The sequence below is a fragment of the Pieris rapae genome, chromosome 7 (assembly GCF_905147795.1).
Source record: "Pieris rapae chromosome 7, ilPieRapa1.1, whole genome shotgun sequence".
Classification (NCBI taxonomy): Eukaryota; Metazoa; Arthropoda; class Insecta; order Lepidoptera; family Pieridae; genus Pieris; species Pieris rapae.
The window spans coordinates 2,493,002-2,510,427 of NC_059515.1; the positions used below are offsets into that span (position 1 = coordinate 2,493,002).

A 17,426-nucleotide genomic window follows, 5' to 3' on the forward strand; every position below is an offset into this window, starting at 1 on the left:
AAGTCCTACGCTAGAACGCTACTTCCTAAGAGTAATATACGGCTCAATTTCAAAAGAAAGAATTGAATTAATAGTTTTAAAAATTTCGTAGTCTGTGGAAAATTACCCTAGAAAAAGTAGAGTATTATGAATATACAATTTCACGATGATTCTTTTACAAGCTCGTGAGGTAACGAACATTAAAATCCCTATCGTTATATATGTCGTAGTTATTGTCGTCTATTGTGAACAGCTTGGTGATTTGTTAATACTAAAACTCACCAGGTTTTTCATCCACTTCCAAACTAGCACTTGGCTTAGTATCCGATACACCTGGAATGACCTGCCTTCTATCAGTGCACGACGATTGTGTGGGGAAGTCGCATTGGGAGCGCTCGTGTCTCCACACAAGGCCTGGGGCGCAGCTTTGAGCAACCAATACACCATTCACGCAAACGTAGAATTTCTCGCACCGCGGGTGGGGGTGGTATGTGCCGGTACGGCAACGCTAAAAAAAGTATTTCAATTTTATCAGATGTCGATGATATTTTTTCGTCTACCTCTACTCCGACTTTCATGTCTTCCATCCCGAAGCAATTATTACAATAAAAATATAAAGGGCGTTTAAATACCGTGGGTTTTTGATATTGTTCATTTTGTGTGAAGGATCGTCTTGTTGTTGTCGATGGACGTGTTGTTGTCGCCCGTCTGGTTGTTGTTGTTGGTCTTCTAGTTGTTGTTGTTGGTCTTCTGGTTGTTGTCGTCGAGACGATCATTTGGTACGGCGGTTTCGATGTAACTCTGCTAGCTATAGAAAATATTTTTAGTTTTAAATATATGTAATTAAAAATAGCCATATACTCGGCAACTACTAATAAATAAGTGGTCTCTTTATATGTAAGTATTTCAGTAGCAATAGTGAGTAGGAATATATATAATTTTTTATGACTTTTTGTCAGAGTGCTGTGAATATGATGAAAATTAACTAAAAACAAAAATAAAGGTAATATTCGACTGGGTATAGAAAGGATATGCAGGTAAAAGTTCGGTATAAGTTAAGAAATTATTTTACTATGTAAGATTTTATTAAACCAACCAAACCTTTAGGAACAGAAATGGTTGATAACTAAAAGGGATATTATAATAATACATACAAGGGATATTTCAATTCACTGCTTAACAAAAAGGTTCAAGTATTCTTATTTTACCTTTTTTAACGTGTTTACCTAAATTGTCATACATTGTAGATAAAAAAAAGTTTGTAACATGTATATAGATACAGTATGTGGTAAACTAAAGAGACATAGTGATTTTTTAATAAGATATTTTAACTGTACCTTCGCACATAGCAAATTCGGCCCAATCACATCGTTTAGAGCGGTTGTCCCAGTGTAAGCCCGGTGGACATAGCTGGCGACGCCATTTGCCTCCAACACACAACAAGTAAGAATCACAAGTAGAGGCTGCTGCGTGCACGTCATTTCCGCCACAAGGGCCATCTTCTCTCGCCTTGTTAGCGCTTGGTGCTAAAAACACAAAAAAGTTATAAAATAAAACATTTATTTGTGTTATAGTTTGAATAAAAAAAAACATAATTTAAATAATTTTAAGTGATCATCTCCGATTGTTCTCTGCATTTAAATCCTTAAATCAATAAGTCAGATTATTATTATTAATATCTTAATAATAATAATCTTAATTTTTAAATCGAAAGCCTTGACTTAGTTTCCGCTTGATAACTAGAGAAGTCTGAAAAATGTTTTGGTATCACAGTAATATTTAACATAGAAGTAGCAAGCAAGAAAAATAAAATTACATACTTGTCGGTCTGTTTGTTGGAGGTCGCGTTGGTTTAGGTGTAGTCGTAGTTTTTTGTGCACCTGATAAAAAAGAGACAATAGAAAATACAACGATAGAATATCGGTGAACTGAATTACATTTTAATCAAACCTATTTCCTAATTTAGGAAGAGTAATAAAATTTACAGCTCATCATTAATATATTATAAATAATTATTGGATGAAAAGTTATAAAAATAAATATTTAATCGTAAAATATTTTAAGTTTGCCAATCTAAATATTAATTACAATAAACCTCTTCTTCAGATCTTACCAGATTTAATTTCACATTTGGCATATTTTGGCCAGTCACAGTGTTTCTTATCGGCACTCCAGTGAAGGCCAGGAGCGCATCGTTGCCGCCTCCAAACTGACCCATCACAATGCAAGTACGAGTTGCAGTCATCTTCTGATCCCATATAATCTTGATTACCACATGGTTTCCCTTCAGATGACTCAGGATATTCATCTATAGAAAAATCATAAAAGCTTAATATACATTAGAAAAAAGTGAATTCCAGAGACACTGAACTAGTTTAACACTGACTGAATTCATCATTCTCTTTGCTATGGATAGGTTTATTTTCTGTTTTCTATAGAAAGTTGTTATGGTAAAAATAAGTTATGTATTATTATAATGTATTTTTCCTGCCTTTACCTGCTAATGTTGTCCTAGCAGTAGTAGTAGTTGTTGTGCTAGTAGTTGTTGTGGTTCTAGTTGTAGTGGTTCGCTTAGTAGTAGTAGTTGGAGGCGGTCGAGATGTTGTAGATGGAGCTAACGTTGTTGTTGTGGTTGGCTCGCTGGCTGGTTGCGCTAAACACCAGTCAAACAATATATGTATTCCTTATGATTATTGTTATAATATATATAAGTTTAAGTCAGTTCTAGTATACATAAAGGTATAGTTTCTAAAATAAACTTTAAATCAGCTTGAGTTCTAAGAAGTAGCTTTTCTTAAATCAGTCTTTATGTAAAATTGCTAGCGTACTAATTTATAGACTTAAAGTATATACAAGAAAGTATAACTTTGTCTACTTTATTTCAGTTATATTAATTAATACTACTAGTAATATTTCATACCAATTTCCATTCGATAAATATATAAAAAATTGTTATTACCCATTTCCTAGAAAATCTACTTACACGTGCACTTTGCGAAGGATGGCCAATCACATCTATTGGCTTTAGTAGACCAATGCAAGCCAGGCGCACAGCGGTTCTTTCGCCATTGGCCTCCTGCACACTGAAGATATGCTTCACAGTCACCCGGTGCAGCTTTGTATTCACCCGCTTCACATGCTGATCCTTCATCGTCTATAATTAATGTATTTTAATCGTTTGAAGAATATGCACGGCTTCATTATTAAAATTACTGATTGCAATTTAATAATTATACCGATTTTATAGCTTAGGTATATAAAAATACTAATGTATTTTTTTATTATAGCTATAAAAACGGTAGCTAATAGACAACCTACGATGGGTTTTTTATAAAGTTTTAATAGCATCTTCTGAAGAACTGAAACCACTTTCGTACTTAGTAAAATTGAGTAAAAAATATTTAACGTTTTACTAACCTGTATTTATGTTTGATGGTTTCCGAGTGGTTGTAGTCGTAGTTGGAGAAGTTGTAGTACGTCTAGTAGTTGTTGTAGTAGGTCGTTGTGTTGTAGAAGGTCGTTGTGTTGTAGTGGTTGTAGTTGTCATCTGAGTGGTAGTAGCTGGTGGCCACCATGTTTGTGTGGTACTCTGTGTAGTTGAAGGTGACCAACTTGGCCATGTGGTTGACGTGTGGCTACCATGGTCATGGTTGTGGTTACCACCACCACCGCCGGCTATGGACCCTGACATAACAGTATTTTTCAATAAATATATATATATATGTTTATTACATTATATCACAATAAAATATATACAGTTTGAAGTACGAATAAAGTAAAATTAATCGACATACCATCAGATTCCGCTGGAGTGGTAGTAGGTGGCGCTGGAGTAACCGGTTCAGGTGGACGCTCGCATGGAGATGTCGGAGGCGAAGGAACGGTTCTGCCCAAAGCCCGCCCAGCAGCCCGCAGCAATGGCGATGGCTCATTGCAACAGCGGTTGTTAAAGTCATCCAAGTCTATTGCCCAGGCTGTTACACCGCCCATACCTTGACGAAGCGCCCATTCCACCTATAAAAAATATTTAATTATATTTCAATTTTTAATGCTAAAATTGTTTTTGAACCCTTTTATTAATTAACTCTTTCAAACCTGTCTGTCTGAAACAGCTGTATTATTATGACTTTCCTACTAGTTTTACATTTATTGTTTTATGTATAATTACGCATCACAGTCTCTGAACATAGTAAATACTAATTAAGGTGCGAGGGAATTTCGGAAAGGTAAAACTATATAGAAATATAGAATATAGAAATGTATAATATTTAAATCATATTAAGAATTCTTGTAACTAATGACTATGGTTACCTTTTCAGTGATTGATTTGGGGTCATCATATCCAACCCACTGATTGTCGGAGTAAGCGTATGGCCCGGCCTTTTCTTGACGGCTTGTTTTCCATCTCAAGTTCTTCACTGTTAATAAAATGCAAGACTTGTTAACTAACTCGATAAAAATTAACCAATGTTATACGGAACAGATATATCTAAAAAACAATAAATCAGTTCTGATAAAACTTGCACTATTGTGATTTCAATCATAGCATAAATCCTTTTCCTTCCTTGGGGTATGAAGGGGATGGTTCTGATGGTATCGCTGAGTCAGGTCAGAATTGCCTAAAGAAAGTCAGTCAAATATCTGCTGTGTTATGTACCTAGTGGAAAACTGTGCAGTGTGCACACAAGGATCTTTACTTTTGCCACCACGTTTCCTGGTTGTTATGTTATATATGTTATCCACGCCACTATGCATCGCACACATAAGAAAAGACTGGGGGTAAAACAACAACTGAGAAGATATGAATTATGCCGATAACCTGTCTGCTGCGTAAAATATTCGGATCCAACGTGAAATCTGTGCTGCTCTATGATTGTGAAACGTGTCACTAAAGACATCTCGCACCGACTTCAAGTCTTCCTCAACCGTTGTCGTCGTAGAATTCAGAGTACCTACTATGATTAGGCTATTAGAGCAAAACTCTAATAAGGAACTTTGAGAACAATGCCGATCTGCCGATAAATTCAGATAGATTCAAATGGATAGCCAATACACGCCGAAGAGATTCCAATCATATATCCAAGCAGGCGCTTGATTGGAACCCGCAAGCAAAGCTGGTGTCGTACTTATACAGACAGATATTGCAGACGAGGCAAAGACAGTTACTATTTCTGCATTAGCCGAAGGGAAAAAAAAAGATTTGGAGCAAGGTGTTGACGCCCTCTGCCCCATTTACCTACCTGGAAAATTTAAACACACTTACTTAAACACAAGCATACAGATCAAAGAGATAACTTCCTTTTATTAAGTCGGTTAAAGAGAATAACATACCTCTGTAACATATTTCGTAATATGACAGCATCCCCGGTTGCTTAGTGAACTCCCCAGAATCTCCAGGTCCAGCTGCTGTAGTACCTGGACCTCTAGAACTGTCCATTTCTGATAAACGGTACGACTGACCATAGAAAGCTAAACCCAGAAGTAATTTCTTGGGATCTGCTCCTCTGCTTATCAGAGCTTTGACAGCGTATTCCTGTTAACACAAAATTACATTGAAACATTTTATATAATTATCCATTTATTTAGATTTTAACTTGTACTCGTACTTTTACCTTTCAAGGAATAAGTACCGTGATAAAATTCTGCCAGCAAATACTACATAGGTAAAGAAAGTTCTAAATACATTTTTCATAGAAAATTAGCTAGATAATTTTAAACAAATTTTCTTTCTTTAAATTATATTCTTCTGTGTCTAACCCACTGATCTAACTGTTAAGCTGTAGATTGAACCTACAACCTCATAGATGAGAGTCGCATGCTAAAGAAGTACTTACCACAGAGTAATAAGCTAACGCATCCTTCTTCAAAGGCACCAAAGGTGTATGATGGGCAGTGGATTTCTCCCATCCTCCATGATAGTCATATGTCATTGTGCTCATAAAATCTACTGCTTTTGATATTGTAGGCAGGTCATACGCAGACTCTATCACTTCTTTGTAGCCAGAAACAGCAATACCCAGTTCCATTCCCGCGCCATGTAAGGCTTTTGATAGTTCCTGAAATTATATACAATACTATTATTATGTTTTGTATAATTTCCTTATGTGTGGATGTTTAAGAGTATCGGGTTTAAATCGTAATCTATTAGAATGAAATGAATACCTGGACAAACTTAGCAAAGTTCGGTTTATCAGAAACGGCACCCTTTTTGCAGTTGCTTTGCCAACAAACTGGATAGTTCCAGTCCAAATGTAGACCCTTGAAATTATGCATTCGCAGGAACGGAATGAGTTTCTCTGTAAATCTTGCGCGATTAACTGGTGACGATACTAAACGTGAATATTTGTCGCCAGAGGAATCTGTCCATCCTCCAAGTCCAAGCAATACATTTACATCGCCCAATGACGTCACTCTCTCATATAAATCTGAAAAGGGCAATTTACTAATTTAATTTCCTAATTTTTTTAACTAAATTTCAAAGGCAAGAATATATAGATAACGTTTCTCATGAGCAATAAATAATAATGCGCATTATTTCGAAACGATATTTATTTCATTTACGTCCTTAGAAAAATACATAGATGACCTATAAATGTATGTGTAAATGGAACGCCTTTAAATATGTATATAGGAAAAATATATACGAGTAGTACCTGAATCTATTTTATGATCATTTGTCAATCTAATAGGCAAGTAAAGTACTGAAGCCACTAGGACAACACTAAACTAAATCAATATTTTTCAAAAATAAATAATACTCACTATTTGTTACATCAGCCCAGGGGTCGAATTGTTTAGCAATGAGCTCGTCGGGGCTCAAAGATGCGTACGCGTACACGACGTGCGTACAAAGCCGCGTATCAATGTGTTCGGGCAAGAATTTTCCATCTCCACGTCTGTAGAATGCCCAGCTGGTTATGTAGCATACAACCTTCTTGTCATTTTCTTTGTCTAAAATTATTTTTTATTCTGAGTCAATAATATATACAAATTTAGACGTGATATATAAGAGTCCATTAAAATGACGACCGCATTCCCCTAGATTTTAATTAAATTTTTTATATAATTTTATAACAATTGTTAGATAATAAATGTGTTGAATATGTATATGATATTACTTACTCTTTTTAAAGTCCGCTAAAGCTGTATATGCGTTATGAAGGGGTTTCGCTCTTTCTGGAGAGATGTTCCACTGTAAGAAAAAGGAAAACAAAATCAAAGTTATGACTTTTAAATAACTACTACATATTTACGAAAATAATCCTTTATTTTGTAAATTTGTATGAGCCAAGGCTTAGCTTATATATTACTTATATATATTCAATATATTTAGACATAGGCGGTTTAAAAAGCGCTAAGTCTCGAATCTGACTCAAACAGGTCGTTGAAGAAAAAATGTATGCCTATTCAAATATTGCATTCAAAAATAGCGAATTGACTTTATATAATACTAGCTGCTTCCGAACTTCGTTTCTCCTTAATGCCTAGCCTACCTTTTTAGTACATGCCAACGTGGAACATTTTGCTATGCTACCCCCTTTTTTATTTTTTGGTTGATTTTTTACACCTTGTGTCCGAAAAACCCTAATATCTTACGGAACCCTATTTTTGTTCAAAATTAAATATAGCCTATATTACTCGTGGATAATGTAGCTTTCGTATGGTGAAAGAATTTTTAAAATCGGTCCAGTAGTTTATGAGCCTATTCATTACAAACAAACAAAGTTTTCCTCTTTATAATATTAGCGTAGAAAAATAAATTGCATAAAAAGCAATTGAAATACATGTACATAGACAATAATACTTACTTCAAAGTCATTTTCGTAAGCGATAGGTAAGAATCTTGCTGCGTCTTCTACACTTATTCTTAGACTCTGTCCTGGGATGCATTTGGTTACGTCTTGATGTCTGAAATCAGAAGGCTATTAACACATTTTGTAGAGATGAATTCGAGTATTACACAAACCAATATATGTATTTTCAATTAGTAAAATAGTCCTGTTAGAATTATTTTGCATTATTATTAGAAATCAAAAAAAGTAATCATATTTTTTGACATCCCATGGGTTGGTTTAAAATTAATAATGTTTGCTGATATATCATTAAAATACTTAAAATAGACACAAATTCTTTTATTTCCCTGGATTGATGTTGGGAGTGAATGCTGGGTGAGACATTGTGTGAGAGATAAATAATGGAAGAATAAATGTATATATGTACGGTATGTATGTATACATAATAACAATACATACCCGGTGTGTGTACACACGTAAAATTATCTTTATATCTACATTAAAACTTACCCACAGAAACCAGTTGACGGATCATAAAGCCTGTCGTCCTCACAGATCATTCTATAACTGATTCCACCGGTACAGAAATGGAAGTGTGCGCACGATTCCTCATCTGATGCCAAGTAAGGGTTGATGGCTTCACATGATCCCACTTTAAGCGATGATTGGTCCGTGTGTGTTGATTCGCCTATATCCCATTATTTAAATAATAAATTCACTTCAATAATAAAATAATCCTTGTTCATAAAAAGATAAAGGTAGTTAGTATCTTTCATTATGTTTATTGTTAGCCACCTTCTTTGTACTACATACACATAATTTTGTTTTTTTACCAATGGCGCTACAAACATTTTAGCTCTGACCCTCAGATTTCTGAATCCTCCTGTGCTACTTACTACACTACTCAGGGTTAACAAGCATTCTACTAGTGAAAAAAATCGATCCATCAATTTTGAGAGTTAGAGTTTTTTATTCGTTAGAACTCACAAATTATTGTTCTTTATAAAATTGTGTTTTAAACACAAATTTGATATTATAAATATACTTTGTCAAACTCATGTCAACTCATATATATATATATATATAATATATATATAATATATAATATATATTGGTCGTGCATTCATGAAATATTACCATTAAGTGTTATAGAAATAGCACTGAGCAATGGGAAGGGAGCGCCACAGAGTCCTCTAAAGTCATCCATGTCTACAGCCCACGCTGCTGCCCCCGCGAGACCAGCTTCCGTTATGAAGTTCATCTAGAAATTTTGTCATAGTTATTGCTATTACACCAGTTCTTTCATGTTCATTTAAAATTGTTCCATATAACTGTTCCCTAATTTCTATGAGGTGGAATTTTCAAAGTTATTTTGTAGAAAATATTGTAGAGTTTAAAAATATTTTTTTTTATATAGGATACCTAAGTTTTATATATTCCTACATTGAGCATTTGCTTTAAATTTCGTAAAAAAAAAAGTGAAACTATTCGTGAATTAAATAAAAAATACACATTAAAACAGCTTGCTAAATTCAAATACTTGTATGAAATATTTCTTTTTACAAATAATGTGAATAGAATGAAAATGTATTTCAGCAGATACCTTCTCCATAATAGTATTCGGTGTGTCAAAGCTGATCCATTGGTTGTCAAAGACAGCGAACGCGTTTCCATCTTCATCGACGCCACTGGAGCCTTTACCATCACGTTCAGTCATACATATCTGCGACAATATAATGTGATCTTTGTCAACCATATACAGTAGACAAGTTTACATATCGATGTTAATTACGAAAAAATAAAATTATTTTTTAATACATTCACGTCTTATTCATCATCTACGGGTGCTTTATATATTCTACTTGTAAGCGAAGAAGAAAATCAATGCTTAGAAGGATCGGTTGAAGAAGTTGCCGGTATATTATTAATTACACTTTTGGAAGACGCTAAGGACCCTAAACCAGATCCTACAAGCACTACTTATAAAACTATGTTCTACCTCGAAGTACGCCAGCGTTCCTTTTGTCTGTGTGTATATTCCCTCGTCTCCCCAGTCACTAACGGCTGCGCCAGGAGCTGGTAAGGTTGAAGCTGCCAATGTGTAACTGCGTCCGAAAAGTGGTACACCCAAGACGAGCTTCTCTGCTGCCATACCATGACGCAAAATGTATTTCACCATAAATTCCTGCAAAAATTTAAAATATTATCTACTTTACCTTGTGTACCTGCTTATTCATATGTGTCATCTGTCTCTTTTTATAAATACGAAAACTCAATTTGACAGATAGAGAAAAAATAATACTTCACTTTATAACAGTCCAAATATAATATTGATTTAGTTATTAAACTTTACCGTTTATAACTATAAAATTAAGGTTACATAGATTTCTGTTTCTATTTTGTCATCATTTGTCATTTTTAATATCCAAGTGATGGAGTCTGACACTCGCCACCAGTTTCTTTAAGATATTTCCTTGACCTTACGAGTTTTAAATACGCACATAGACAGCAAGTCCATTGGTACACAACCTGGATTCGAAGGAGAGGTTTGAGGCCGTATGATACGCTGCTGGCTTCAGCCACTAGCCCGTTATAAATCTGATTATCATGACGTTAAATTTTTTTGTAATTGGTATTTTTTTCTTACCACGTTGTCATATCGCTGGTCCCTAGCAGTCGCTCCAGGGTCCCTGTGAAGGGCACTGTGCTGCACAGCCCTTGTGGGAGGTTCATCTTTTTTCCCATGTGTCATATCCCACGCCTGAAGAATTGTGTAATCCGTCGCACCACTCACTGCGCTTAGGTCGTAGCCATCTTCTATTTGATACCTGTGAAAAAATTGTAGAAATTGTAGAAAGAGTAGCTGAGAGTCTATTGCCAGTTCTTCTCGTCTATTCTGAAGAAATATGTATTCGCAAGGTTACGGCATATCAAGAAATACTAATAAGTTTAAGGGCACTGACATTCTGCAACTATGTTAAAGATAATTAATAAAGGTACAATTATTATTAGTTACCTAAATGGAGGTAATACAGTTGAGAGTAACAATCCATAAGACGAAAACTTCTCACGCAACTCATACAACAAAGTTGTCAACAGATCTTTCTCTTTATCATCTTTATCACCTGTAATGTAAAAAAAAATATATAATCATACCAAACAGTATAATACTAAAATAAACAAATTTTATACATATAAATGGTTTGATTTTGATGATTTATTTAAATGGATTCGATTCTAGGCTACAATTACAAATATCTTGATACTTTACGTACCTGAATATACCCAATGTAAGTCAAGTCCATCAAAATCGTGTTCTCGCAAAAAGTTGACTGCACTATCAATGAATGAATTACGGCGGTATGGCATTTGGACCATTTCGCTGAAGAGCCTTCCTGTTCCTTCTCCTCCTACACTGACGAGTACTCGGAGACCAGGGATACGCTTTTTCAATCCAGTAGCTATTCTATATCCTCCTAAAAGTATAGGTATAATTAAAAAAAAAAACAAACATTTATTTCTTTATATTTAAACTAGCGGATCCGACAGACGTTGTCCTGTCTATACGTCTTTAATTTGAAAATTTCAAACTTTTTTTAATAAGCTAAAACATTCTGGACCATTTTGATGAAAATTATTATTCAAATGTTATGACAATATCTAACGATCCAGCACATGGTCTACAATAACACAATGATAACAAAACTTTTTTTTAATTTGATCGCAGCGCTAACTGTCGGGACAGACTAAAATTAAAATTCGAATATTATTTAAAATTTGACAGTGCGATGGTAGCGCCGTCTGTCGGATCCAATGTAAAACATTCCAAAATCAACAACTACTAATTAATTAAAAAAAACATTGTCCAGCGGACAAAATTGTGAATCTAAACCATTCTCGAATCTCCACGAACACACACAAAAAATTTCATCAAAATTGGTCCAGTCGTTTAGGAGGAGTTCAGTCACATACACACGCACACAAGAAATATATATATTAAGATATATTATGGATTTGATATTAGATTAAATTCAGGTTTCATTAGTAATTTGTAGAAGTCGCCTGAGAGATCTCCATTCTAACAATAGAGTTAGCACGTTTTTATTTTAACGGTTAATATGATTAATATTTCTTGAATTTTTGAATTATACTAGAAAATGGTATTAAATGTAAATTTAGAATCAATCTTACATCTTTTCTGTTGACGTTGATGTTTACTTGGTAACCTAAATAAATTGTCATTTTGAATTTGAGTTTATATCGGAAAAGCAAATTCATACATAAGAATATATTAAAATAACATAATATTTGTAAATTTCACTCATCGCTTTCACTTTGACCTGACACATACTAGGTCATGATCAGTTAGTTCCTTGCATTGTAATGACTTATTAGTTGATATAGTCACGCCCTATTTTAAAGCGAAATTGATACACATAGCAAAGTTATTAATTTACTGTATAATATAAATGTGTTAGAAGGTTCGGTAAATAATTTCAAATAAGTTGAAATTATTTATCGAACCTTCAATACAACGATGAACCAAGCACAAAATAATATTTTTAAATAATCGTATGTATTATTTGTACTGCAAAATTACAAAAAAACATAATAACAATAATAATAATTAAGACTACCATTTATGAAATTACAAAGTTCATATAAAAACTGCTAGAAGAACAGAAAACAAGAGTTTGAAATTCTCTATAGATTTTTATGAAGGTTTGATGCTTCAAATGAATACCAGTGCCGAAGTACGTGAATGCAGTTACATACACTATACACGAGTCTTTCGAGAAGCAATTACTCTAATTTTATTTCATTTATTTACATTCATGAAAATATATTTTATTCTTTAGTCATTCCGCCATTACGTCTAAAATATTTGAGTCAAATTAAGCCAATTTTATTTATCATATAAGTTTGGCGCCAAAACTGACGTTTGTGCAAGTGTTAAAGTGGGTGAGACCACAGTTAACATATTCCAGCAATAATATATAGAACCTCTTTATTATTACAAAGTCCTTGGACTATTTTTGCATCGCGCGATTTACGCACACACTTACCCTTAATAATATCATAATCTTCATTTGCCGACACAACGCTGTACGTATGTGGATGTAGAACAGCAAAAGCGTAGTGCAAATGTGTACATGATTTAGGTACCAGCCCTGCTGTGAATGCTAAGGGCGGCGCCCTATAAGCAGCCCAAGATTCCAAGTAACAAACGACCATACGCCGTTGATTTGTGCCGCTAACAGTTTGTTGCATCTCTGAAAGTAATTACTCAGCTACAAAAAATATTCGAGAAGTATTAGTACAAACTAGACATTTGCCATGCCTTTGTGGTTAAAACCACGGTTCGAATCCGGCAAAACAAGTATTGTATCCGGTAGTTAGGCTCAATCTACGTGTCTATTAAAACCATACCGCGGCAATGTATGCAGTTATAAAAAAGCAGAAAAAATATAATTTTAATTATTTTCTGTTATATGATGTATAGACAACAATCCATATTCTGAATTCAAAATGTCTTTATCTCAATATACTGTAAGGGATATTTTAAAATAGAGGGTGTACACTGTACCTCTCATATTTTATTTACTTATTTATTTATTAACACTTCGTTGCATTACATAAAAGGTAAAAAAAATTTTGTACTACTAATTAATTTTACGATTTTCGTAATTTTACTACAAAAATCGTTATGTAATCCATCTTGAACTTACCTTGAAGATTTGCGTTTCCCAAATGTAACCTTTCATCCGTACGAGAGACACTGAAACAAGAGATAATGTGTAATTCCAGTACTATTTTCATATTTAAACAATATATGAATATATTTTTATTCACTCACTTGTTTAAATGACTTGCAGCTCCGTAATATTTTCTGAAGTCTTCGACGTGTTTCAAGGACATATGAGATTTCTGCAAAGATTAAATCGTAGTTTTTATTTATAGTAAGCAATGTTAATTTACTTGTAAATCGCAATATCTAATTAACTTACCCCTACTAATTTGACAAGAGATTCCTGATCCAACACTGGAATTGGTAACTTCTCTACAGCATCTCGTAACGGTAGACGGCCATCACTATCATCCGGGAGATTTCTAAGACAAATATTTTTTTTTATTATAAAATTACTCATATTAGTTATAATTGTCATGCTATATCACTATTAGCAATTTTTTAACCCTATACAGTTTAAGTAGTAAACAAGTTCTATATATGTAATTAAGAATAATGGACAATAAAACTTTAAACTCTTTTAAAAGTATTACGCGCCCATCAGCATATTAATCTGCTTGTGTGTTTATACACATAATAATAGTAACATTAACGAGATTAAAATAACCATAGACCTAGAGTATAATCATCACAACTTTTGCTTTACCAATATTAAAATAAAGATTACCTTAGCGGGACACTCTCTACTGAAGCCCTAATAGGGGTCGCAATGGGTTCGTGTTCAGGGACACCTTCCACAGCTTTTCTGTCGAATGCATTCTCGTCTCTATACTGTGGTGATGCTGCTGCACTTGCCCACAGCAGTATACACTAAAACACAAATATAATGTACATAACAAATTTAATGCGTCTTTATTAGCGGCTGGGCGAATCACGTATTATCTATATTATGTAAGAAAGTGGCAAAGAAATAATCTTAGTAGAGATTATGACGTGGTTCATTTTTTATATATAATGCGTTTATAATGCGTTTCGCGTTATTTACAGGTTGAATATGTCATGAATATGCAAGACTTCCAAATATCAAACCTTTAAACATAGTTAATTTTCTTCAGTTCTTTTCTTTTCATTTATGACACATGACACACAATAAAGCAAAAACAAACTTGCTGATGGAAGACTGCGATTATTTTTGTAATTACGCTGTCTTATATTATTTATTGAATCGTTCTATGCCTACAAAACTTGTATAAACTCCGTTCGCATTCTCAATAGGTATGTTTTGTGCCTTAATTTTTGACAAACTTAAAAGCTCGAGACTGTTGACCTTTGAAAGAAAATTAAAACATTACAATGTGACAAATAATACCTATTACTCAGCCAAGAATGCTAACCTTTATTCAGATCTTTAAAAGATCCGTTAGTCGATTAATGAGCAAAAAATCGTGAGTTATAAGTGTCGCGTGAAAAAAAAACCAATTATACTGTATGAGCTATTGTTGACGCCAAAACATACTCTATCTAGAATAAAACGTGGGTGTTGCCAGTCATTGACCTATAGATTTAGTATGCTTCTATAACTTTGCGTAATTTACATAACTTGACAGAAAAACCAAGATCAACACTTGAGACTTGTTCATCTTATTTTCAATGTCTCCAAGAAAAGGCATTGACCGAGAGATTTGGTGAAACAAACACGATATTAAGTAAACCTATGATAATAAATTATTATATTCATTTGTTATTCCATTACCAAATTTATTGGACTGGACCTTTAACATCAAGTAGTTTTTAATAAATGACTTTTGTTTTTATTTAAGCATAAGTATTGTTTTTTTAAGTATTAATGGATGATTTTTGTGTCTTATAAATGATATAAGGCTTCCTAAAACTTGTGTAATGCTAATAAATATACATATAAAAAAAAACATGGAAGGAAAGCTAATTAGTGTGAAGGAAAAATTAAGTAGAGTTCCTATTTTTAAAGAATGGGAAATTAATCGACTAAAGAACATAACTTAGTTCTCTTCTATGTAAGGTTATACAACAGTAACAACTAAAGTTTTTATATATATATATAATTATAGAAATCATAAGAATTTTGAACGAAATTATTAATTTTCATACGGTGATTCTATAATAATCAATCTCTATAATCTATTTAAAAACAAGTTCGCGGACTAATAAATAAAACCTGTAGATAACGCAACTTTTGTCTCAAGATTGATCTAATAAATTTCTGTTAAATATCAGGTACATTGACTCGGAAAAATAACAAAATTTGCATACAAGCAACCCGGGCAGGTAGGCTGGGGTCATCGTCACCACATCACGACCACACCAAGAAACCTATTTGACATTTTAGCCTGCGATTAGGACACGGGTTTTATTTTATCGTCTTTTAATGTCAAGGGCCATAAATAACGATAAACTAAGGGACCCATTTAGTTAATTTTGAGAACTCCGAACTTTTATTCAAATGCTACCTATACATGTACAAAAGGTACTCCAGCATTAGCGATATTATTGTAATGGCATAGAAATACTAGCACTCTTAATATTGTATCTACGTTTTCATATCCTTATTGTGTTGATATAGAAGTATTAATACATTTAGCTAACAACAGAGATAATTCGTTAGAATGGTAAAATAAATTAGTTTTAATCGAAATTCGTTCTTTGTTTCATTCGTAATAATTACTGCTACATCTAATTTATAAAATTCTCGTCTCACAATGTTCGTTCCCATACTCCTCCGAAACGACTCGACCGATTCTTATTATTTTTTTATGCATACTCAGTGAGTCTAAGAGTCGGCTACTATCTATATTTCAAACCCTGAAGTGATAAGGTTGGTCCACCCCAAAACTTTTGTTTTTATTTAAATTAGTACAGTGTACAAAAATACATAGAACCTATAATTTTCACATCTCTTTTATTAATCCCTATTTTTTATTTGTTAATTAAAAACTTATGACATTAACTCGGAGGTTTACGAGTACTTATATAGAGAAAAATTTCGAAGAACAACTTAAAAAGTTTTAATTCCGGAAAACCGAAGGTAGCATAGCAAAATGTTCCATATAGTTAGTTATGTACTAAACAAGGTAGGCTTAGTGAAAACCCATTGAGAAGAAACGGATTTCTCGGGGGCAGCTAGTTTTACTATAAATAAACAATAACAAATTCAATAAATTAATGAGTCCCATTTTTATAATTGTTCTTGTATTCTTTCAAATTCATATCAATACAGTCTTGTATTTTTTTAATTTTCGCCAATAATGATTCTAGATCATGAGAATAATAATAGGAAATTGTTAATTTAACTAAACTAAGGTATTTGTAGTCCTATGAGCATTCATTGTCGTCCTCATAAGATCGTGGGTTGAATACAGTCTTATTAATTGAGTGATTTTAGAGGTTGCATGTAAAAGAAGGCTGGATATTAACCATGCATTCAATCAAATGATTTTAATACCACCAATAAGTATAATTAATGTTTAATGAACATTATAAAGAGGATTTGATTTATGGCGCAGTGATTTTAGTCTTAAATACAACTAGGATAAATTATGGATATGCTTTCAATGGAAATAAACGGTGTTATTTCCTCGTAAATGAAGACGCGGACAGTATAAGAAGACAAAGGAATGCGGCCCACAAAGATATGAATATTAATTGTATGACCGATTTTATTTCGAAAAACTCTTGTGATTTCCTGATTGAATGGAAAATGAACATATATACGAGTATATAACTGGCTCCTTCTCTTTACCGACACTTATTAGGACGCCGCCTAACTAACAAAATACTGTGTTTTCATTTATGTATAAAAAATATATTGTGAAATAATGAAAATTTATAATATTATTATTCACAATAAAACTTATCTTGATATACTATGCCTTTCTTTTACTACAAATATAACAACATTTTCGTATCACTTTTTATAATATAAAATTAAA

The 17,426-nt window shown here is 33.2% G+C and overlaps 1 protein-coding gene across 1 annotated transcript in view; it reads right to left on the reverse strand.

Moving 5' to 3' along the window:
• Positions 1 to 17,426, reverse strand: part of LOC110992728 (probable chitinase 10) — a 33,004-nt gene that overhangs the window by 14,947 nt on the left and 631 nt on the right. The window contains exons 3-30 of the mRNA XM_045628882.1: positions 14,189 to 14,331; positions 13,781 to 13,883; positions 13,630 to 13,700; positions 13,502 to 13,551; positions 12,839 to 13,045; positions 11,048 to 11,248; positions 10,789 to 10,897; positions 10,420 to 10,600; positions 9,772 to 9,957; positions 9,376 to 9,495; positions 8,910 to 9,033; positions 8,283 to 8,460; positions 7,788 to 7,887; positions 7,102 to 7,171; positions 6,742 to 6,930; positions 6,142 to 6,404; positions 5,814 to 6,035; positions 5,311 to 5,512; positions 4,291 to 4,397; positions 3,774 to 3,993; positions 3,397 to 3,663; positions 2,963 to 3,133; positions 2,477 to 2,632; positions 2,093 to 2,287; positions 1,800 to 1,859; positions 1,317 to 1,505; positions 612 to 787; positions 262 to 487 (exon numbers count right to left, since the gene is read on the reverse strand). Coding sequence (XP_045484838.1) covers positions 262 to 487; positions 612 to 787; positions 1,317 to 1,505; positions 1,800 to 1,859; positions 2,093 to 2,287; positions 2,477 to 2,632; positions 2,963 to 3,133; positions 3,397 to 3,663; positions 3,774 to 3,993; positions 4,291 to 4,397; positions 5,311 to 5,512; positions 5,814 to 6,035; positions 6,142 to 6,404; positions 6,742 to 6,930; positions 7,102 to 7,171; positions 7,788 to 7,887; positions 8,283 to 8,460; positions 8,910 to 9,033; positions 9,376 to 9,495; positions 9,772 to 9,957; positions 10,420 to 10,600; positions 10,789 to 10,897; positions 11,048 to 11,248; positions 12,839 to 13,045; positions 13,502 to 13,551; positions 13,630 to 13,700; positions 13,781 to 13,883; positions 14,189 to 14,331 — 4,486 coding nt within the window. The remainder of the gene's footprint in view (positions 1 to 261; positions 488 to 611; positions 788 to 1,316; positions 1,506 to 1,799; positions 1,860 to 2,092; positions 2,288 to 2,476; positions 2,633 to 2,962; positions 3,134 to 3,396; positions 3,664 to 3,773; positions 3,994 to 4,290; positions 4,398 to 5,310; positions 5,513 to 5,813; positions 6,036 to 6,141; positions 6,405 to 6,741; positions 6,931 to 7,101; positions 7,172 to 7,787; positions 7,888 to 8,282; positions 8,461 to 8,909; positions 9,034 to 9,375; positions 9,496 to 9,771; positions 9,958 to 10,419; positions 10,601 to 10,788; positions 10,898 to 11,047; positions 11,249 to 12,838; positions 13,046 to 13,501; positions 13,552 to 13,629; positions 13,701 to 13,780; positions 13,884 to 14,188; positions 14,332 to 17,426) is intronic.